We start from the raw sequence: 22,018 nt of genomic DNA on the forward strand, positions 1-22,018 counted from the left end.
TAACCTGTCAATTGTTCTTCAGATATTTTTCCCCAAGCTTCATATGTACTAACCCTCTTGTTCTGATTTTTTTGTTTCATTTGACTCAGACAGGACTTCTTTTAAGCGAATGTACCATATTTAATTGTGCGGTAGATTGCATCTCTTTATCATGCCCTAGTAGGTCTATTTCTAGAAGGGCTTATATCAGAACAATGGCTGCATTAGTTGTTCATTTCAGATTACTTTCCACTAAGGATGTTTGTAGGGCTTCAGCATGGATTTGTGTCTACTTAGTTACTTTCCTTGAATGTAGGTTTAGTCAGTTTATCCTCCAGGGTATCTTTAACGTATGGAATCTACTACAATTCTTCCTAGGGCAATTTTTTTAAAGTTCAAGATATGTTTTATGCTTTGTAAAGGAGTCTTATCCTATACAAATATTTCTGCATGCCTACTGAGTTTTATTCTACCTCCACCACCTTTTCCTACTCTAAATAAAGGGCTAAAATCAAGGGCCTTGTGATAGAAATTGAGAGAATAACCATTATGAAAAATCTAGGAAGTATGCTCATTTTGATAGTGGCTATTTTATCAAACTAGGGGCCCTGTTTACTAAGCCGCATTATAGGCACGTTAGCATTTTTAACACACATTAATCATATAAACGTGTTAACCGTGTATGCACCTACAATATCCCTATAGGTGCCTACATGGTTAGCACTCAGGTTACTTGTAGGTGCATTAAAAAGGCTAATGCGCCTTAGTAAGCAGGGCCCTAGGGTAGCTGGAGCAGTAACCTTATACTTCAATCAATATTAATCTTATTTAATATGGAGATATAGTTTAAATCATGTAACCTTTCTAAGTTGTCTGTTATTTGTATACCTAAATATCAAGAGCAGGTACACAACTTACACAATAAAGCACTCTGGAAATAAGACACAAGTTCTGTACTCGGTGAGATTAACTCTTATACCCACATATCAGACTATATTCCTGTTTAATCCCTTATTTAACTGGAATTGTGTCACAAGAATTGTTTGCAAAGGGATATCATCTGAATAATGAAATACAGTGCTTTAGACTAGCAACTAGCAATTTGCCACATTACTTAATATTTAAGATGTCTAGTCATAACACAAAGGGTTCTGTGATAAGGGCAGATAATAGTGACGAAGGAGATCCTGTATTGCACCCCACTGTAAAATAAATGGGTCTGAGCAACAGCTACTTATTCTGATATATTCTATAGAAGACTCATTCAAATTATGAATCCAACTTAAAAAAAAAATTATCACCAACCCCCAAATCCCACAGCACAGCATAAGAGAGAGACAATTCAATGCTATCGAATGCCTACTCAGTATCTAAAGAGATAAACAGAGCATTATGAGAGCAATTTGATACAGTTATTAGGTTAATAGTTCATCAAATGTTATCTGATCCCTGGCAGGCCTTGGCAAAACCTGCTTGGCCCCTGTCAACTAAGGATGGCAAATGCAATTCTAGGCAAGAAGCCAGGACTTTTTCAAAAAAAACCTTACATTATAATTTAATAGAGAAGTAGGGCTGTATGAACTAAAATGCGGTAGATCTTTACCATATTTATCAATAACTAAAATGGAGGCCGATACATAGTTCTAGGCAAATGTCTTCCAGTTTAGTGAACTGATGGATAAGCTGTTCAGCAAAGGTGTTATAAAAACTTTAGAAAAAAACATTCTCCCTTGGGGCCCTGTTTACTAAGCCACGCTATAGGCGTGCACACTTTTTAGCGTGCACTAAAAATTAGCACATGCTAATGCTAGACACACCCATAGGAATATAATGGGTGTTTTTATCATTAGCCTGCTCTAATTTTTAGCATGCGCTAAAAAGTGTTGCCGCCTACAGCGCAGCTTAGTAAACAGGGCCCTTGGTGTTTTACCTGTTTTTAGAGTTTAATCACATGGGCAACATCTCCATTATCTATTTGACTTATCAAAAGCACTCCTAGCTTCCTGAGGCAACATGGGAAGATTTAGACCGTAAACAAAACATCATTAAACTTTACGTTCAGATGTGTAGAGGTTATTTATTTATTTATACATTTTTAGCCTGCCTATTAACTACGTGGCATACAATATACATACATATAAATTAAAACAGCACAAATTACAAAACAAATCTTCACAGAAAATCATACATATTGGTACACTGGAAAATGTTTAAACTGAATTGAAAACTCTTATTCTCAGATGCCTTTGCCACTGCTACCTGAAGCATTATCAGTACCCGGGATGAGCCTGAGCAACTTTTACCCTCCCTCATGTACTTACCCACTCTATACTATCTTATTGTAATTGTAGTTCTTCCCCCTTCATTCCTATATGTCCTGTCTGATTACCCCACACTTGTTTCTCTTTCATTCTCATGAGATTGTAAGCCGCCCAGATACTACTGTTCGATGGGTGGGATAGTAAATCTCTAATAAACATGGGGGTCCTTTTATAAAGACGCACTGAAAAATGGCTTAAAGTAGTGTAGGCGCAGGTTTTGGGCATGCACCAATCCAATTTTTAACGTGCCTGTAAAAAAGGCCTCTTTTTTTTTTGCCAAAAATGGATGTACGGCAAAATGAAAATTGGCATGCATCCATTTTGGGTCCGAGATCTTACCGCCAGCCATTGACCTAGCGGTAAAGACTCACATGGTAACCGGGCAGTAATGACCTATGTGCGCCAAATGCCACTTTGTGAGCATCCGTTATTTTTCAGACACGCGTATCGGACGCGCACCAAAAATGAAATTACCACAAGAGCCACGTGGTAGTCGAGCAGTAATTCCATTTTGGTGTGCGTTGGGCACACGTAGACGCTTACGCAGCTTAGTAAAAGGACCGCTAGGAATTGGCTATTATGCCCTGATCCATAGGTTGGATCAGAGAGGTAGTGTTTGGTGGCAGGAAGACCACCTTGACGTTAGACAGCCTGACATCATCACTGTGTGCAGCACAATTATCACAAAGCAACAAAATCTGACGCTTTTGTGCCCGCATTCTAGTGTCTAACTTCTTTAGCCACTGCTTCCAAATTTCCCCAGTGATCCATGATTTTGCATTAGCCTCGTATGACATAGGTGCAAACTCATTCAAGATGGTAGGAAGAAACGAAACAACCCAATTTTCAGCACCAAAGTCATCAGCGTCTTGTTTTTCACCATGTCAGTCTATACCAAAACCTTACATTGAGAAGGCAAATCTTATCCCAGTTGTGCATGCCATGATAATACCAGGACTGGTCTGACTAGAAAGGGTCTGCACCAACTCCAGTTGATTCAGAATGCTACTAGTAGAAGGCTGCAAGCGAAGTGACCATATCACACCATTTTTCACTGGCTACCAGTACAATACAGCGCTAAATTTAAAACTCTGATCTTCAAGGCCCTTAAAGGAAATGGCCCTGAGTACTTGAACAGGATCACCCTCTACACACCTCCAAGGACACTAAGGACCTCCCAAAGACTATCTCTAACCACCCCCTCTCCAAAATGCATTACACAATAGGATACCCGCAAGCGAGCCTTCTCAGGAGTAGCCCGCACACTCTGGAATGCACTCCCTGAAAGGCTCTGCTTAACACAAGACTATCTCTACTTCAGGAAACAGGTGAAAACTTGACTCTTCAACCAGGCCTTTAATAGAAGAAGTGACTAACTTGTTTGTCTCTCACACACACATATATAAGGAGTGACATGGGCTGCACAAACTTCAGCAGGACATGCTTATCCACTCCTGCTCTAGCTGAGATAATATTAAATTAGCTCTCTTACCTCATGTGCAACTTTATTTAAATTACTTTCCAACTCTGTGCTCCATCTTTACTTATACCTACAGTGTCTATGGAAATGTTTTATTATGTATTGTGTTGACATTGTAAGTAGTATACTATCCAGCTTATAATCGAACGAGAAAAATGCCCAAGTTCCGACCTAAATCGGGAGATGGACGTTTATCTCACAAAAACGAATAAAGCGGTATAATCGAAAGCCGATTTTTGGGCGTTTTCAACTGCACTCCGTCGCGGATGCGGACAAAGTTTATGGGGGCGTGTCAGAGGTGTGGCGAAGGCGGAACTGGGGCGTGGTTATCTGCCGAACAGAGATGGGCGCATTTCACAGATAATGGGACAAAAGTATGCGTTTTTAGCTAGAATTTAGGGCACTTTTCCTGGACCCTGTTTTTTCACGAATAAGGCCCCAAAAAGTGCCCTAAATGACCAGATGACCACTGGAGGGAATCGGGGATGACCTCCCCTGACTCCCCCAGTGGTCATAAACCCCCTCCCACCTCAAAAAATGATGTTTCACAACTTTTTATTTTGACCCTCAAATGTCATACCCACCTCCCTGGCAGCAGTATGTAGGTCCCTGGAGCAGTTGTTAGGGGGTGCAGTGGACTTCAGGCAGGTGGACCCAGGCCCATCCCCCCCCTACCTGTTACAATTGTGCTGCTTAATGCTTAGTCGTCCAACCCCCCCCCGAACCCACTGTACCCACATGTAGGTGCCCCCCTTCACTCCTTAGGGCTATAGTAATGGTGTAGACTTGTGGGCAGTGGGTTTTGAGGGGGATTTGGGGGGCTCTACGCACAAGGGAAGGGTGCTATGCACCTGGGAGCTCTTTTACCTTTTGTTCTGTTTTTGTAAAAGTGCCCCCTAGGGTGCCTGGTTGGTGTCCTGGCATGTTAGGGGGACCAGTGCACTACGACTCCTGGCCCCTCCCACGAACAAATGCCTTGGATTTATTCGTTTTTGAGCTGGGCGATTTCATTGTCCATTATCGCTGAAAAGCAAAAACGTCCAGCTCACAACTTGGCGAATAAAACATGGACGTCTAATTTTTTCGAAAATACGCTTGGGTCCGCCCCTTCACGGACCCGTTCTCAGAGATAAACGCCCATGGAGATAGGCGTTTCTGTTAGATTATGCCCCTCTATACCATTCTTCATATTGCTATTTGAATATTTTACTGCTGTAATTGTCTGTTGCTTATGTTTGATTTATTCTTACTGTATACCACCTTGAGTGAATTCCTTCAAAAAGGCGGTAAATAATTCCTAATAAATAAATAAAATATGCCTGAACAAATAAATAAAATCCTTAAACACGCTTAGTTCCTTCACCATCCTCAACCACAAAGATAATTTGTTGTACATTATTGGGCCTATCACAGACAGCGCTGCCTCCATAGTAATATTATAATGTTGCTTTGTAGCAAAGGCACTATTAATTGTCCTACAGGTTCAGATCTTAGAGAATACTGAGGCACGTAAAATTGCAAAATCTGTTTAAAATAAACAGGTGCCACCCCATTCAGAACCTTAAAACCAAGAACCGGTAATTAAAAATGCACACTCTATAAGACAGGGAGCCAATGTATGGACTTTAAAAAAGTATAGACATGATCAAAATGTCTATAACCAAAAATCAGATGCACTGCAGCATGTTGCACTATTACAGTTGTCCAATTTTGACTGTACTAAGTTTTGGACCACTAACAGAAAATCTAACCTAGACACCATTGCCCTAATCTTACTTGACAACTTCAAGTGATAAAAGCAAACTTGCACATAATAAACTGCAAAGGTTTCATAAATATCTTTGTTGTCAAATATGGAACCATCAGAACTCCTGAGAAAAGATATTAACTTGTGTTTCCGAGTTTTGTAAAAAATATTTGCTAAAAGCTAGATGGAACTCAACATATATTTGTTACAGCAAAAGAAGGCTATAGTGCTTTACATTTCTAAAGTGGATGATGTTAAGGTACTAAAAGTTCAGCAATGTACCTTAATGAAGAGCTTGATATTTGTTAGTCTTTTGAACAGTTAACCTGTGAAATAACTAATTATTGCGCTTTCCATTGTTCTACCTTCAGTGAAGTTTTGATTGCTGTACCTCAATAATGTGTCTGATGGAATAAAAAAAAGCACCAAGACAGTAAAATCTGTTAGAGTGATTTTAAGATCTGTTCAAAGATGCATTTCTTATATTTCCTACATGCATCAACTCAAGGTTTAAATTACAAATAACAGATGAATTAAAATAGACTGAGGCAAAAATGAAAATTTTCAACTGCACATGAACTTGTTCAATATTCATATGATTAATCCTAGCCTTTGGGTAATCTGAAATTAATTGAAACTGAAGATGAAAACTACAGAACCCATTCCCCCAAGTAAAACATATCAGGAAAGTTCTTCAGATGCATTTGGTTGTAGGACTGTATGGGATCTCATCTTCAAGTGCACTGTAAAGGAAAACTTTCAACTTGATTCTGTGAGGAAGTTGTTCAGTCCTGGAAAATGAAATTAACAAATTCCTCACAGAATCATGTTTACCAAGCACTGAAGACCCATTTCTATGGTGGAAAATGAATTATCAAACTGTCCCAAACCTAAGTATACGTGCTAAAGTCTTATTGGTCATTCCTTCCACAAGTGGTTACGTGAATGGCTGTTCAGTACAGTTTGGAGCCCTTTCCCATGAATACAGAGGACATTGGAGAGAGGAGGGATTCTATAAAGTGGCACATCATAGATTCTATTAATCAACAGGTAGGCACCTATCCAGCTTATTTTCGAAGGAGAAGGGCGGCCATCTTCCGACACAAATCGGGAGATGGCCCGCCTTCTCCTAAGGCCGACCAAATCGGTATAATCGAAAGCCGATTTTGGCCGGCTTCAACTGCTTTCTGTCACATAAATCGGAAGATGGACGTCCTTCTCACAGGGTCGTCCAAATCAGTATAATTGAAAGCCGATTTTGGACGTTCCTAACTTCTTTCCATCGCAGGGACGGCCAAAGTTCAAGGGGGTGTATTGGAGGCGTAGCGAAGGCATGACATGGGCCTACATAACACTTGGACGTCCTCGACCAATAATCGAAAGAAACAAGGATGTCCCTGACGGACGACTTTACCTGGTCGTGTTTTTCTTACAACCAAGGCACAAAAAGGTGCCCGAAATAACCAGATGACCACCGGAGAAAATCAGGGATGACTTCCCCTTACTCCCCCAGTGGTCACTAACCCCCTCCCACCCTCAAAAAATATCTTTAAAAATATTTTGTGCCAGCCTCTATGCCAGCCTCAGATGTCTTACACAGGTCCATCACAGCAGTATGCAGGTCCCTGCAGCAGTTTTAGTGGATGCAGTGCACTTCAGGCAGGTGGACCCAGGCCCATCCCCCCCCTACCTGTTAACATTTGTGGAGGAAACAACGAGCCCTCCAAAACCCACCACAAACCTACTGTACCCACAACTAGGTGCCTCCCTTCACCTGTAAGGGCTATGGTAGTGGTGTACAGTTGTGGGTAGTGGGTTTAGGGTTTTTTGGGGTGGGCTCAGCACACAAGGTAAGGGAGCTATGTTACTGGGAGCAATTTATGAAATCCACTGCAGTGCCCCCTAGGGTGCCTGGTTGGTCTCCTAGCATGTGAGGGGGACCAGTGCACTACAAATGCTGGCTCCTCCCTTGACCAAATGGCTTGCATTTGGTCATTTGTGAGATGGACGTCCTTGGTTTCTCTTATCGCCAAAAATCAGAAACGACCAAGTCTAGGGACGACCATCTCTAAGGACTACCAAATTTCAGGATTTGGGCGTCCCTGACTGTATTATCAAAATGAAATATGGACGTCCATCTTGTTGTGAAAATATGGGTTTCCCCGCCCCTAGATGGGAATGTTTTGTGAGGATGCCCTCATCAAAACTTGGACGTCCCATTCGAAAATGCCCATCTTTGACTCCTCTCTCTCTGTCACTGCGCATATCCAACAGGCTGCTAAAACCGGTCATTTATTTCTCTATAATATCACCAAAATTCATCTCTTCCTTTCTGAGCACACTACCAAAACCCTTATCCACACTCTTATCACCTTACACTTAGACACTTGTTTCTCACAGGTCTCCCACTAAGCAATTTCTTTCCCCTTAATTCTGCTGCACAACATATTTCACCAGTGTCTCTGTGCTCATATTAGCTCTTTCCTCAAGTCACCTCATTGGCTCCCTATTCATTTCCACATACAGTTCAAACTCCTCTTACTGACTTACAAGTGCATACACTCTGCATCTCCTCAGTACAGGGGTGTGCTGGAGCCGGCTCGCACCGGCTCTCAAGAGCCGGTTGTTAAATTTTGCTCCGACTTGCGAGCCGGCTGTTACTAAGTGCGAGCCGGCTCTCCAGTCTCCTTCCTTCCTTCCCTCCTCCCTCCCTCCCTCCCTCCGGATCCGGTCCCTCACCTGTCCATCGAATTGCCCGTTGCCGGCGCTGACTCTCCCCTGCTGCCGGTTCGGTCTTTAAAAATGGCTGCCGAGACTTCCAGAGGCGGCCTCGCGAGACTTCTGCTGAAGTCTTGTAGGCCGCCCTTGTAAGTCTCGGCGGCCATTTTGAAAAGCGATCCGGCAGCGGGGGAGAATCATGATCCAAAATTCCTGACAACCTTGTCCTGGAGAGCTGAGCGGCCTGTCTAATCTTGCAAGCTAAGGAGGGTCAAGCCTGGGATAGGTAATCACTTTGGAAAACCAGGTATTGTAGTCGAAAGAAGGCAACAAAAAGCCACTAAATTTATTCTACCAAGAAAGTCATGATCACTGAGTTGGGGACATGATCACCCAAGTCTGGAATGGATAATATGCTTCCCACCACCACCACTATCCAAACAGACCTTTCATATTTATGCTTGTTACCTCTATAATAACTCTCAGTCATTCTTTCTGATGATTACTCTGTATGTTGCAAATGAATGGAACAGAAAGGGTAGTGAACAACACTCCCAGATGAGGTGGGCAAGATAAAAATGGTAAGAGATTTCAGTAAAGCACGAAATAAGGAGACAAAAAAATAAGAGAATGTTTATGAAACAGTATGTTAAGCTGCACAAACTGGTCTTCAACCCAAGCCAGAAGTGGTATAACTGTTTTGTGCTTCCAAGGAGGAATTGGAGTAAACTTCATAGAGCAGCACTTATAACTCTAAACATCACTGGTTTGATTGTATCAAGTAGCCTGAAACATAGGGATAAACCTGCAACAAGAGGTGGCTATAACCAGCTGTAGTGATGATTGAAATGCCTCAGTTCTTAAAAAAAAAAAAAAAAGCATCAGGGCAACCTGCATAGAGCAGTGGTTAAAACCCTAAACAGTAATAGTTCAACAGCATCAGGCTTCCAAGAAGGCTGGTGTGACCAGTATGGAGGGACCATGGTTAAAAGTAAAAGAGTATGAGGAGGCTGGATTTTATCTACTTATTTTGGGCAGTCTTAGGAACAGGGTTGAGAGATCAGTGAGGGGAAGGGATTTTATGTTGCGATGCATATCTATATAAAGCTGGGCTAGATAAATGGGCTATTTTAGTCTTTAGTGATCATTTTACAAGTGCTATTTGCACTTTAAATGTCTTAGTCCTGGAACTTATATATTTTTGTGGCCAATCATATGAGGTGGCAGGGGAGAGAAGGAAGTTGCTGGACATGGGTGGCTGGAGGGCAGGGGAGAGGAGAGGAGAGAGAAGAAATGCTGGACATGGATGGAGGGGAGGGAAGAGTGAGGAAGGGGATGAGATGAGGGAAAAGGAAGAGAGGAGAAAAACTGCACATGGATGAAGAAAATAGGCAGAAGCTGGATCCACTGGACAGTCAAGTCTGCGGAGGACCAGAAATGAAAAAGAAAGGAGGAAAGGAAAGAAATAAATGGAAAGGAAGCCCTGGAAACAGAGTTAAGAGGACAGATAGCAGCAGAATCGGATACTGGGCCAGCATGATCAGAAAAACAAAGTCACCAGACAACAAAGGTAGAAAAAAATCATTTTATTTTCATTATAGTGTTTGGAATATGTTCACTTTGAGAATCAGGTGCTCAACATTAAAGTTTATATTTACTTATTTATGGCATTTTATCGCACATTAAACATGAATTAGATTGAAACCTGGGATCATTTAATTTTTTTTCCTGGAGTAATGCATTGCCACCCCCCTCCCCAGGCTCTCTCCTTGGCTATAGCCAGCTCTGCAATTGGGGGGGGGGGGGGCGCAGAGGTGGATGGGGGGGGGGGGGAGCGCAGAGGGGAACTGGGGAGAGAGCCTGATGTTAAACATTTACCAGCACACCACTGCCTCAGTACCTGTCCACACTTATGTCTCTCTACACTCCTCTCTGGGAACTCTGTTCATTGGGTAAATTTCTCTTATCTGTAACCCTCTCCTCCACTGCCAACTCTAGACTCCATTCCTTTTATCTTGCTGCACTGTACGCTTGGAATAGATTTCCTGAGTCAGTACATCAAGCTCCATCTCTGGCTGTCTTCAAATCTAGGCTAAAAGCCTACCTTTTTGATGCTGATTTTAACTCCTAACCCCTGTTCTTTTATTCGGTACTCATGTCTGTTGTGTCATTCCCACCTTAAGTAATTCTCTTATCCCTTATTTGTCTTCTTTTGGTCTGTCTTGATTAGACTGTAAGCTCTGATGAACAAGGACCGTCTCTTACATATTCAAGTGTACAGTGCTGCATACGTCTAGTAGCTCTATAGAAATGATTAGTAGTAGTAGTGTTTGCTTCTCACTATACAAAAAATAAATTGTTTAGGGCAAATCACTTGCTGATGAAAATACCCTGTGGTGACAAGTGTTTTCCTCTTGTCCTCTTAACTGGGATAATTGGCTATAAATTATGAGTTGTGTCTGGTAGAATTAGGAAAGCCACCACTACCGCTTAGTAAAAACATTGAAGAATATAACCATTCCTTGAGATCCCTCTGGATTCTTATAACTAGGAATGTCCACTGTCAAGGCAGGATGCTGGGCTTGCTGGACCTTTGGGCTGACCCAGTATGGCATATATTTTGCTTAATCCACGTATTTAGAACAGCCACATGTTTGGAATTCTGCTTGTGCTCCATGGATCCTGAGACAGTACATCAAAACTCTGGCCAATGTTGGCCATGGAACAGTTGTAGAAGATGTCTTAGCAACTTGTTTTGAAAATTTGTGCACTATGGGAGTTTTTTTCAGCCTATGATGACAGTGAAAACTCCATTACTGTAGAAGCAGTGTTGTTTATTTGGAGTCTGTTGAGGCTTTTTCCTGCCATTAATTTTTGCATTAAGATTGCTTGTATTACCTATACACATTAAGAAGGGGATTATTATTATTATTATATTTGTTTGTTGGGACGATATATTATGTTTACAGAGTAATCACCTGTCTCTTGGTTTTAAAGAAGATATCAGCCAATCTTCCTTTTTACAAGTCCTCTGACAAAGTATTTTGAAATTTTATGAATACAAAATTAACTTGAAAGAGGCATTAAATATGTCTGTGTGATTTGTCCTCTCTTTGTGACTTTGTGTCATGTCATCATTCTCTACCAGCGGACCTGCTTAATTCTTTGCATCTGACGAGGGTTAGGAATAATGTAGAAACAGAGGTGAGGAAGCCTTATGCTATAGTGATATGCCTTGACTGGAATCTGAAATATCTGTATTCAGGAATTCATAATCGCTTACACACAAGTTATGTATTGGGATGAAGTTAGAGGGTTTGATGCATGTAGAAAGGTGATGCTAAATCATTGTTTCTGAATCTCCTTCCTCTTTAACTTTAGTCATCATGATGGTGTTTCAGTTGCTTTGAAACAACTGAGAAGGAAGGAGAATGCTAGACTAAGTAGAACAAAAATGGAAATAATTTGGTAAATTTGAATTTCCCAATATTAATCCTTTCTTGGAGAGCCCTATACACTAGTAGTCAATTCACAGAATGCTAATGATATTCTGTAGTCATTACTGACCACTTAAGAGCTATGAAAACAAAACTTGATTTTCTAATTGTTTATAGAACACAAGGACAACCCGAAAACATTATTTTTACTAACACAAATTTGTGGTGAATAATTCCTTGCTTATTATGCAGCTACAATTTTTTTTTTTATCCTAATCTTACATTTTCTAAAATGCTGCTTCTTGGTTAACTCTGATAAATGAAAAGAGAATGTTGTTGCTATGTAATCATAAACAGAAATATATCAAACTTAAGATTGAAACAAAAATATATTTTTCTTTCAGTTTGGAAGTAATAACAGCTACATGAACATGGCAGAAGCAAATACTGCATTTCTTGCTGCAAATGAGGTACGTGTGTTTTTGTCTGTTTGTACTCTGCCATTTTCTTATATAATTTAGCAGACTTTCAGTAGATACATGAGAGTGAAACACTGAATTTGAATGTAGTTTTTATGAAGCACAAAATAGACTTTAATGGGATAGAAAACAACCAGACAGCTCTCTATTACTAGTCAATTTAGTTGCTGGTAAGGCTGTTACTTACATAGCATGTCAATGGAAACAAATTCACCTCATAGAAGAATGGAAAAAAGACCTAATCAGGAAGTGAAGAATAAGAGTTCTATATTTTTAACACTATTCTTTGTTATAGTAGGCATTGGTGGTTAAAATTCTCATTTTAGATATGCCATTGGAGGATTTATTTGCATATTAGACCAAATATTTTTATTGCCCTTTCTCCTCAAATGGAAGTTTGTTTGGGGAATTGGATGGGGGATTGCATGTGCTTAAATATACTGTAGGTCAGAAATCTTGGAATCTGTCTTGGGAATGGATGATTCTTATGGAAATTATACATTCAGGGGCCCTTTTACAAAGCAGTGGTAATCCCAATGCGGGTTTACCGCATGCTGATCTGGAGCTACCGCCAGCCCAACACGGGTGCTGGTGGTAGTTCCAGCCCCAACATGTACCATTTCCCGCACTGGGGAAAATATGGCTGTATTTTTAGCACTGCGCTAACACAGCGGTAATTGGACAGCGCCACGTGCTACCCGATTACTGCCAGATTAGCACAGGAACCTTTTCATCACCTCAGTGGGTGGCGGTAAGTGCTCCCTCTCCAATGGCCATGCAGTAAGAGCAATCTTACCGCATAGTTATGGCTATTTTCAGCCCGTGGCAAAAACAGCTCCCGCCGCTAATGCAAGGCCCTTTTTAGTGTAACTTGGTCTCCTGCCTGGCTCCTGCCAGTAAGATATCACAGCAGAGAATATAGGGGGTCTTTTACTAAGCTGTGATAGTGTTTTTAGCTTGCGGTAGAAATCAGCTGGCAGGAAACGCTGAGACACCCATAGGAATATAATTTCTACCATAAGCTAAAAATGCTACTGTGGTTTAGTAAAAGACCCCTATAGAGCAGGAGATAGGGGTCATAAATAAGTGCCCTTGTTTTATATTGACTTTCGTCACCAATTTTTATAATATAGCAAAGCAGTGAAGAAGGCTGCAGATGGAACAACAAGGTGAGGTGATCACAAGAGGAAGCAAATTTATTGGGGGATCTGACACAGCTCGTGTTTTGGCTAATGCCTATGTCAGGGGTCTATTGGATGAATTTGCAGCAAAATATATCTTCTTATGAAGGTTTTCACTCAGTAACAATAAATGAAGGTGCCCAAAAAACCTTTGTCTCTATAACAAAAAGACAAAGCTGTTCCGTCATGGCACTGGAAGCTTTGACTTTTCGCTATAGAGAGAGAGAGAGGTTTTTTGGGCACCTTCATTTATTGTTACTGACTGAAGACCTTCATGAGAAGATATATTGTGCTGCAATTACATCCGATAGACCCCTGTCGCAGGCATTAGCCGAAAAAGTGTGTCAGGCTCCTCAATAAATTTTGCTTTCTCTCATGATCACCTTCGCCTCGTTCTTTCTGTGGCCTTCTTCACTGTTTTGCTGTACTATTGGTTTTGCATTGCTGTTTCCCTCTGGACTGCTTTGCTTATCAATTTTTGTAATGCCAGCACATGCAATATTAACATCATCTCCTGTTTGCAGATGTGCATTGATTCAAGGTTGAACTTAAGGTTGAACTTTGAACCAGATAAAGCTCAGCTTGGTTTAAATTTGACATGATTTTCATATTTTTACTGGATCCATGGGGAAACTTTGATGTTTTCCCAGCGCAACACAGTTCTTTCCTTTCTTTTCTTCTCTCTTTTACCTGCAGAACTGTGTTGTTCTTCCTGCAGTTCTGCAATATCATACACACCTTCTCTACTCACTGTGTGAGAAAGGAAGAGTTAATGGAGGAAAGGAGTAAGGAAGTTGAAAAGAGGGACAACTTGAATAAGAAGGGCCAGGAAATTAGTGGGCGGGGCCAAGTGCTGTCAGTGGGGGACCTGTAAGAGAAGGTAATGAGGCAAAGCTTGACAACAATTTATTAAAGGGAGGGAGAAAGCAATGCTTGGTGGACACTGTTGGATTAATGTGGGTTTGATAATGTTAAAAAGTGAGTGGAAATGGACACACTAATGTGACACCATGAGAAGGTAGCGTATGAGACTAAGGTGTTTAGCAGGAGAGTGCTCAGTTTTGTAAGTGGAGGTGGGAAGGAAATCAGGGATGATGAAGTGTGGTGGTACTGGAATTGGAGTAATATGAATTGAGGACAGAGCTTTGTTAATGGGGAGGTTTTGTAGGAGACAGAAGATAGGAAGGGCTCAGTAGCAGCAGCAAAGTATAAAAGGAAAGGGAAGATGGTTGTATGTGAATGTAGAGTGAAAGCAGAGTCAGAAAACTGCAACAAAGATAGGAGAAATGAAGAGAGATAATGACTGTGTGAGCAGATGCTTTTTCCTTAGATGAAGTTCATCAAACTTATTCAATGAATCCTTTTTCCCCAGTCTTTTAGGCTGCCATTTCAATTAGAACCATTCTCTGCAGGACTATAGCACCTTGAGCCTTCATGCAGTACCCCTTTTCCCCTCTTATCACAGTCCAGTTGGGGGGGGGGGGGGACAGTCCTTAGCTACTTTCCGCAAACTACAGTTCTTTATAGATTTCAGTCAACATAGGTTGCTAGGTGACACTGCTGAGCGATATCAGAAATACTCTCTTCCCAATGGCTGTGAACTCTGTTCCAAAAACATCCTTGGTCCCAACCTGCTTTGAGAGCAGAAACTAGAGAATGACATGGGGACAAAGTTTCTCCCTATTCTGAGCCTGTCCCCATAAGAGTACAAAATCTCATTCACACAAAAAGCAAACAATTGTCTTTTCTTGAAATTGAAAACTAGCCCCAATTAAATAAGCCTTTTAAAATGTTCCCAGGTACATTGAAATTGTTTAACTGCTTTTGCAAAAGTTCACACATCTCTGCTCTGGATGGCGCTGTTTCCTCCTTCATCCAATCAGGGTACTTATCTTTGTATGTAGCAGTGAAAATAATAAAACAAAAAATATCTCAAGTGAAATGTAATTATTGAAACCAAATACATAGGTAATACATTTTTATAAATGCATTTATTAAAAAAAAAAAAATTCATGTCAGAAGAATTTTCAAAGCACAAGGAAAGATAATACAACTGAATGGCCTTGGCATCTGAGACCAGAAGTGACATTTCTTTTATATCAACTGTTCTTGTTATTGCAAAATAAATGATACAAAAGGAATCATATTTAAAAAGATGTGATAAAGTAATGCAAAGGCTTGAATTAAAGCTGGCATTTTGTAAACAATTTTCAGTAGCCATTGTCTCTCTTTACCCAACAAGATTGCTCAGATAAGCGAGTATTGTTTTGGCACAGGCTCCAGTGTTATTTGTGATAATGATCACAAACCCCATCTGTAAGGACAACATGTTTCATTCTGTAGAATTTCTTTCCTACATTTGAATCAAACATTGATGAAAGTTCTGCTGCTAGCAGCTGTTCAGAGACAATTTAATTCCAGCTGTGATAATTCACCGTGTCAGACATTGGCTGTTATATGTTGATACAACAGTCCTCTAGATTTGCATTTTTATCAAAAGGAACAAATGTTTTGAACATTTTGGTGCAGATGTCATTCAACCATGTAGTCACTCTCTTTTGGCAAGGAAAGTATAACCATTAAAAAATAGTTATATAGAATTCATAAAAATAACATACATTTAAAAGTGTATATTGATAATAGTAGAATGTGGTGGGGTTTATTTTCATATAGATATGTCCTCCAGAATTTCTTTCACACCTTTAGAAGTCAGAATCACACAGTACTGTGGATTATTGGTGTTTGTGTTAGGAATTTTCTGTCTCTATGTTGCATTTATATTAACCAGATTTTTGGGTTATCTTTACCTTTCTTATTGTGCTTACAGAAGCAGCCATGGTTTGAGGATTGTTTCAAGGTACCTTACATTCTTGTAATCTTTCCTCCTGTGTTTGTGTTTCCCCTGTCTGTGTTACATCACCTCCTATATACTGTATTTGAGTCATAAATAATACAGCTGTATCTAGATTATTTTTATATATTTTCATGTGACTGCAAGGGATTATTTTTATTCATTCTAAATGTTGAAAAACAAATCTTTTAAATTTCCCTTCCGTTGTGAAGCTAATATACACATTAGTTCATATCCGAAAATGAATGTGTTTACCAAACAACCTTATGCACACAAATAGATGACATGACAGTACTTAGCACTGAACAGACAATCTGATCCAGAGCTTGTATCATTGTTGTTGCATTGTTGAAACCCTACTACTCTCAGTTTCTTTTTGTCTGCCAGAGATGTTGACCATCTGAACTTCATGCTCCTGCTTCTTTGTACTGCTTCAGTTGTATTTTTCCTATAGAGATTTTCCACACTTATTTTAATTTATTTTGTCATCCTAGTTGCCAGTACTTTGGCTATTTTTTCTCTGCTGTAAACATTCGACTATATTAATCAATTTTATTTTATTTTTTTTTCTCTCATCTACCATCCTGAGAATTTCTTAGCATCTGCTGCATTAGTTTTTCTCACCATGTCACAGAGGCAGATCAGTGGCTTTAAATTTGCCCCAAATACACAAATATGTCCGTCATTGACAATTTTGAGGTTTTCTACAAGTGTTTGGACCTCATGGAGGCTCCACAAGGTTGGGCCCATTGCTTATCAAGCCAGAAAAAAGTCAAGTTTCATCTACTGGTTTCATTGACTACAGAGCCACTTGGAGTACTGGTGACAAGCCTGTGCCTAAGAGTCTCATAATTGCTTCATCACCTTGAGCCAATTGGTCACAGTAGCTGTGGCAATTGATGTAAAATTTGACCCCCAGGTCATTACAGGCAGCCATTAGGTGGAACACTTAAGACCCACCTGTTTAAAAAGGCATACCCCGCAGATCCAACGTAACTACCTGAGCTCAGCGACACCACGCTAAAGTTCTTAATGGCCATCACCGAACCCCACCGTCGAACGTTTCCTCTTTGTGGTCCTACCACATAAACCTTACCCTCTCACAACTTCACCTTTGTATTTGTATACACCGGAGTCTGCAACTGCTCTCTGGCACTATGTAAGCCACATATAACATTTTGCGTAGTTTGCATTTGCTGCGTTTGATGTTGAAGATTACAGTGCCATAGCGAGGGCAGCTGACACCCGGGGCAGGTCACCACTGCGCACCCCCCCCCTGGGTGCAGCACTACGTACCCTCCCCCCTCTGGAGAGCACCCCCCCCCCTGGAGCGAGTACTTACATCGCAAAGCGGCGAGGGACGGGCAGTAGGGCCGATCCGCCCCGACTGCACGTTGCTGGGAACTGCGTCGGCTTTGCTGGTTCCCTGCTCTCTCTGTCCCGGAACAGGAAGTAACCTGTTCCAGGGCGGAGCGAGCAGGGAACCAGCGGTGCTGACACCCCCCCAGCGGCGTGCACCCGGGGCGGACCGCCCCACCGCCCCCCCTTCCTATGCCACTGGAAGATTACATTTATGATATTTGTATTGATATTTAATTACTAAAAGAATCTGTACTGCAATGTGTCTACTCTGTGTGAAAAGAATATTGTCCAACAAAGCATAATAATTTATACAGAGAAATTGCAGCTTCTCAGGGTGGACTCCCTTGTTATAGCAGTGGCTAAGGACACCACCTTGCTGGTGGAAGAGGGCATTTCCCTAAAAGACCTACAGGATAGGAATCTAGAAGGTTCAGTTTAGGGGTGAAGAACTTTTGTACACAAAAGAGGAGTGGGACTTGGGTGTGATCATATGTGATGGTCTTAAGATAGCCAAACAGGTAAAAAAAGGTGACGGCAAAAGCTAGAAGGATGCTTGGGTGCATAAGGAGAGAAATGGTAGTAGGAAAAAGGAGGTGATGATGCCCCTGTATAAGAATCTGTTGAGACCTCATTAGAATATTGTGTACAATTCTGGAAACTGCACCTTCAAAAAGATATAAACAGGATGGAGTCGATCCAGAGGGTGGCTACTAAAATGGTCAGTAGCCTTCATCATACAGTGTACGTATACTTTGGAAGAAAGGCAGGAGAGCGGAGAAATGATAGAGACATTTAAATACCAACATGGCATAAATGCACAGGGGGCAAGTCTCTTTTTTTCAATTGAAAGGAAGCTGTGGATTGAGGGGACATAGGATGAAGGGAGAAGGGGATAGACTCAGAAATAACCTGAGGAAATATTTCTTCATACAAAGGATGGTGAATTTGTGAAACGACCTCCTGGTGGATGTGATGGGGACAAAAACAGTATATCTGAATGCAAGAGAACTTGGGACAAGTATATAAGATCTCTAAGGAAATAATAGGGAGCGTATATACAGTGGGGGAAATAAGTATTTGATCCCTTGCTGATTTTGTAAGTTTGCCCACTGACAAAGACATGAGCAGCCCATAATTGAAGGGTAGGTTATTGGTAACAGTGAGAGATAGCACATCACAAATTAAATCCGGAAAATCACATTGTGGAAAGTATATGAATTTATTTGCATTCTGCAGAGGGAAATAAGTATTTGATCCCCCACCAACCAGTAAGAGATCTGGCCCCTACAGACCAGGTAGATGCTCCAAATCAACTCGTTACCTGCATGACAGACAGCTGTCGGCAATGGTCACCTGTATGAAAGACACCTGTCCACAGACTCAGTGAATCAGTCAGACTCTAACCTCTACAAAATGGCCAAGAGCAAGGAGCTGTCTAAGGATGTCAGGGACAAGATCATACACCTGCACAAGGCTGGAATGGGCTACAAAACCATCAGTAAGACGCTGGGCGAGAAGGAGACAGCTGTTGGTGCCATAGTAAGAAAATGGAAGAAGTACAAAATGACTGTCAATCGACAAAGATCTGGGGCTCCACGCAAAATCTCACCTCGTGGGGTATCCTTGATCATGAGGAAGGTTAGAAATCAGCCTACAACTACAAGGGGGGAACTTGTCAATGATCTCAAGGCAGCTGGGACCACTGTCACCACGAAAACCATTGGTAACACATTACGACATAACGGATTGCAATCCTGCAGTGCCCGCAAGGTCCCCCTGTTCCGGAAGGCACATGTGACGGCCCGTCTGAAGTTTGCCAGTGAACACCTGGATGATGCCGAGAGTGATTGGGAGAAGGTGCTGTGGTCAGATGAGACAAAAATTGAGCTCTTTGGCATGAACTCAACTCGCCGTGTTTGGAGGAAGAGAAATGCTGCCTATGACCCAAAGAACACCGTCCCCACTGTCAAGCATGGAGGTGGAAATGTTATGTTTTGGGGGTGTTTCTCTGCTAAGGGCACAGGACTACTTCACCGCATCAATGGGAGAATGGATGGGGCCATGTACCGTACAATTCTGAGTGACAACCTCCTTCCCTCCGCCAGGGCCTTAAAAATGGGTCGTGGCTGGGTCTTCCAGCACGACAATGACCCAAAACATACAGCCAAGGCAACAAAGGAGTGGCTCAGGAAGAAGCACATTAGGGTCATGGAGTGGCCTAGCCAGTCACCAGACCTTAATCCCATTGAAAACTTATGGAGGGAGCTGAAGCTGCGAGTTGCCAAGCGACAGCCCAGAACTCTTAATGATTTAGAGATGATCTGCAAAGAGGAGTGGACCAAAATTCCTCCTGACATGTGTGCAAACCTCATCATCAACTACAGAAGACGTCTGACCGCTGTGCTTGCCAACAAGGGTTTTGCCACCAAGTATTAGGTCTTATTTGCCAGAGGGATTAAATACTTATTTCCCTCTGCAGAATGCAAATAAATTCATATACTTTCCACAATGTGATTTTCCGGATTTAATTTGTGATGTGCTATCTCTCACTGTTACCAATAACCTACCCTTCAATTATGGGCTGCTCATGTCTTTGTCAGTGGGCAAACTTACAAAATCAGCAAGGGATCAAATACTTATTTCCCCCACTGTATGTCATGGATGGGCAGACTCTAGGTGTATGGTCTTTATCTACCTACATTATTCTCTGTTTCTATCCTGGGTGGAGACTAACTTACTGTTTCTGGTGGATATTTGTAAGGCGGTGACATGGTCAGTTCTGCATACCATTGCCAAGCACTACAGGGTGGACATTGGGGCATGTTTGGAAGCCAGTTTTGGGGCTTTGGTCCTCAGGGCAGTGGCACCAGGATCCCACCCACTCTATGGATTGCTTTTAAACATCTCGCAGGTTCTGGAACATTTGGAAGCTACGTAATGGAAGGAGAAATTAGGTCTTACCTGATCATATTTTTTCCATTAGTCCTTCCCAATATTCCAGAGGCCCTTCCGAGGTTCAAAGTAATGGGTCAAATAAACAACTGTCACCTTGCATGGTGCTTCCTGCATATCTCTTGTTTTGTACGAGTTGTCCAGAGATAAGAGGTCTAGGTATGTTTGCTTGTCTGGTTAGTGTTAGCGAGTTGTTTAAGGTTGTTGTGTTTGTCTTCAGTTTATCCTTTCTGTTTGTCTATGTAAATACAGATGAGCTGGACTGGATGCCAAGAGAGAGAGATGTCTCAGCTCAGTTTTCAGTTCTCTATCTCCACCTGCTACAGTTCTGTTTTTTTTTAAGGCGCATTTTGCTTCAGGTGATAGACTCATTCTTGACAAGCATTATCTGTCTGTCCATCCATATGCACAGTTTTGTGCCTTCTAGGTGCTGGGACTGAACCAAGCTCCTACAAAAAGGACAGGTTTATTCTGACCCCTAAATCCCAGACTCTTCTCAAATTGACTGGCATTAGGTGCTGGGACTGAACCAAGCTCCTACAAAAAGGACAGGTTTATTCTGACCCCTAAATCCCAGACTCTTCTCAAATTGACTGGCATTAGGTGAGAAACCTACCTGATATTGTCTAAAATTTTTAAGGCTTGTTGCTTAATCAATTTAATTAGCACTGGGAAACCTCTCTGTCTGTCTTTCTTTCTGTTCCTGCCAAACTCTGATAGAGGGGAGGGGCATTTTTACATAGCTGACACTGCTATAATTATTGGCAATATCTAGATTTATTTAAAAGGAAAGTTATTAATATCTTAGGGCAGTTTTAAAAAGTATAATAAATTGTAAAGTGCTGGATCAGACACTACCATTTTGGTCCATTCAACTAGAGAATTCCCTTGATAGCAGCACTTAAGCTGACCCATTGGGACTTATAATCCCACCCACCCTCCCCACAACCCACCCACCCCAGGGTTGTCCACTCATTTATAGACAAACCAAACCTTATTAACTTTACTCCACAGTCATACACAGACAGTCTTGCAGGCGGATACTCCAACATAGTACACCTGTTCATACCCATTTCAACCAATCAGGATGACTTTTATTCTCTGCAATAATTGTGCTGCTTTGGTTTCAAGGCCAATCATCTGGAAACTTAAAGCTTGTCCTATCTGCCTTCAGCTATCTACTTTAAAACAAGAGCTATATAAAGTAATGCAAGAATTAGATGCAATTAAAGCAACTTATAGGACTGTGCAGAATCATAACTTCTCACCACTGCCTCAGAGAATAAAACCACAAAGGAACAGATGGCTCACAGTAGGCTCAGGCAGAATTCGTCATGTGACACAGAAGCATCCACCCGCACAAGTGTTGCCACTACAAAATTCTTTTGCTCCACTACAGCACTGTGATGTTTCTGAAACTAAAATTGAAGCAGAAAAAAAAGAAAAAGCAAAGAAGAGGGAACAAAAAGAGGAGAAGGTACCCAAAGACAAAAGACACTCACAAATCACTA

At 41.4% G+C, this 22,018-nt stretch overlaps 1 protein-coding gene across 1 annotated transcript in view; it reads left to right on the plus strand.

The window, feature by feature from the left end:
• Nucleotides 1-22,018, plus strand: part of TOX3 (TOX high mobility group box family member 3) — a 270,107-nt gene that overhangs the window by 142,370 nt on the left and 105,719 nt on the right. The window contains exon 2 of the mRNA XM_030205144.1: nt 12,087-12,152. Coding sequence (XP_030061004.1) covers nt 12,087-12,152 — 66 coding nt within the window. The remainder of the gene's footprint in view (nt 1-12,086; nt 12,153-22,018) is intronic.

This window comes from Microcaecilia unicolor, chromosome 5, assembly GCF_901765095.1.
Source record: "Microcaecilia unicolor chromosome 5, aMicUni1.1, whole genome shotgun sequence".
In the NCBI taxonomy this organism is placed as follows: domain Eukaryota; kingdom Metazoa; phylum Chordata; class Amphibia; order Gymnophiona; family Siphonopidae; genus Microcaecilia; species Microcaecilia unicolor.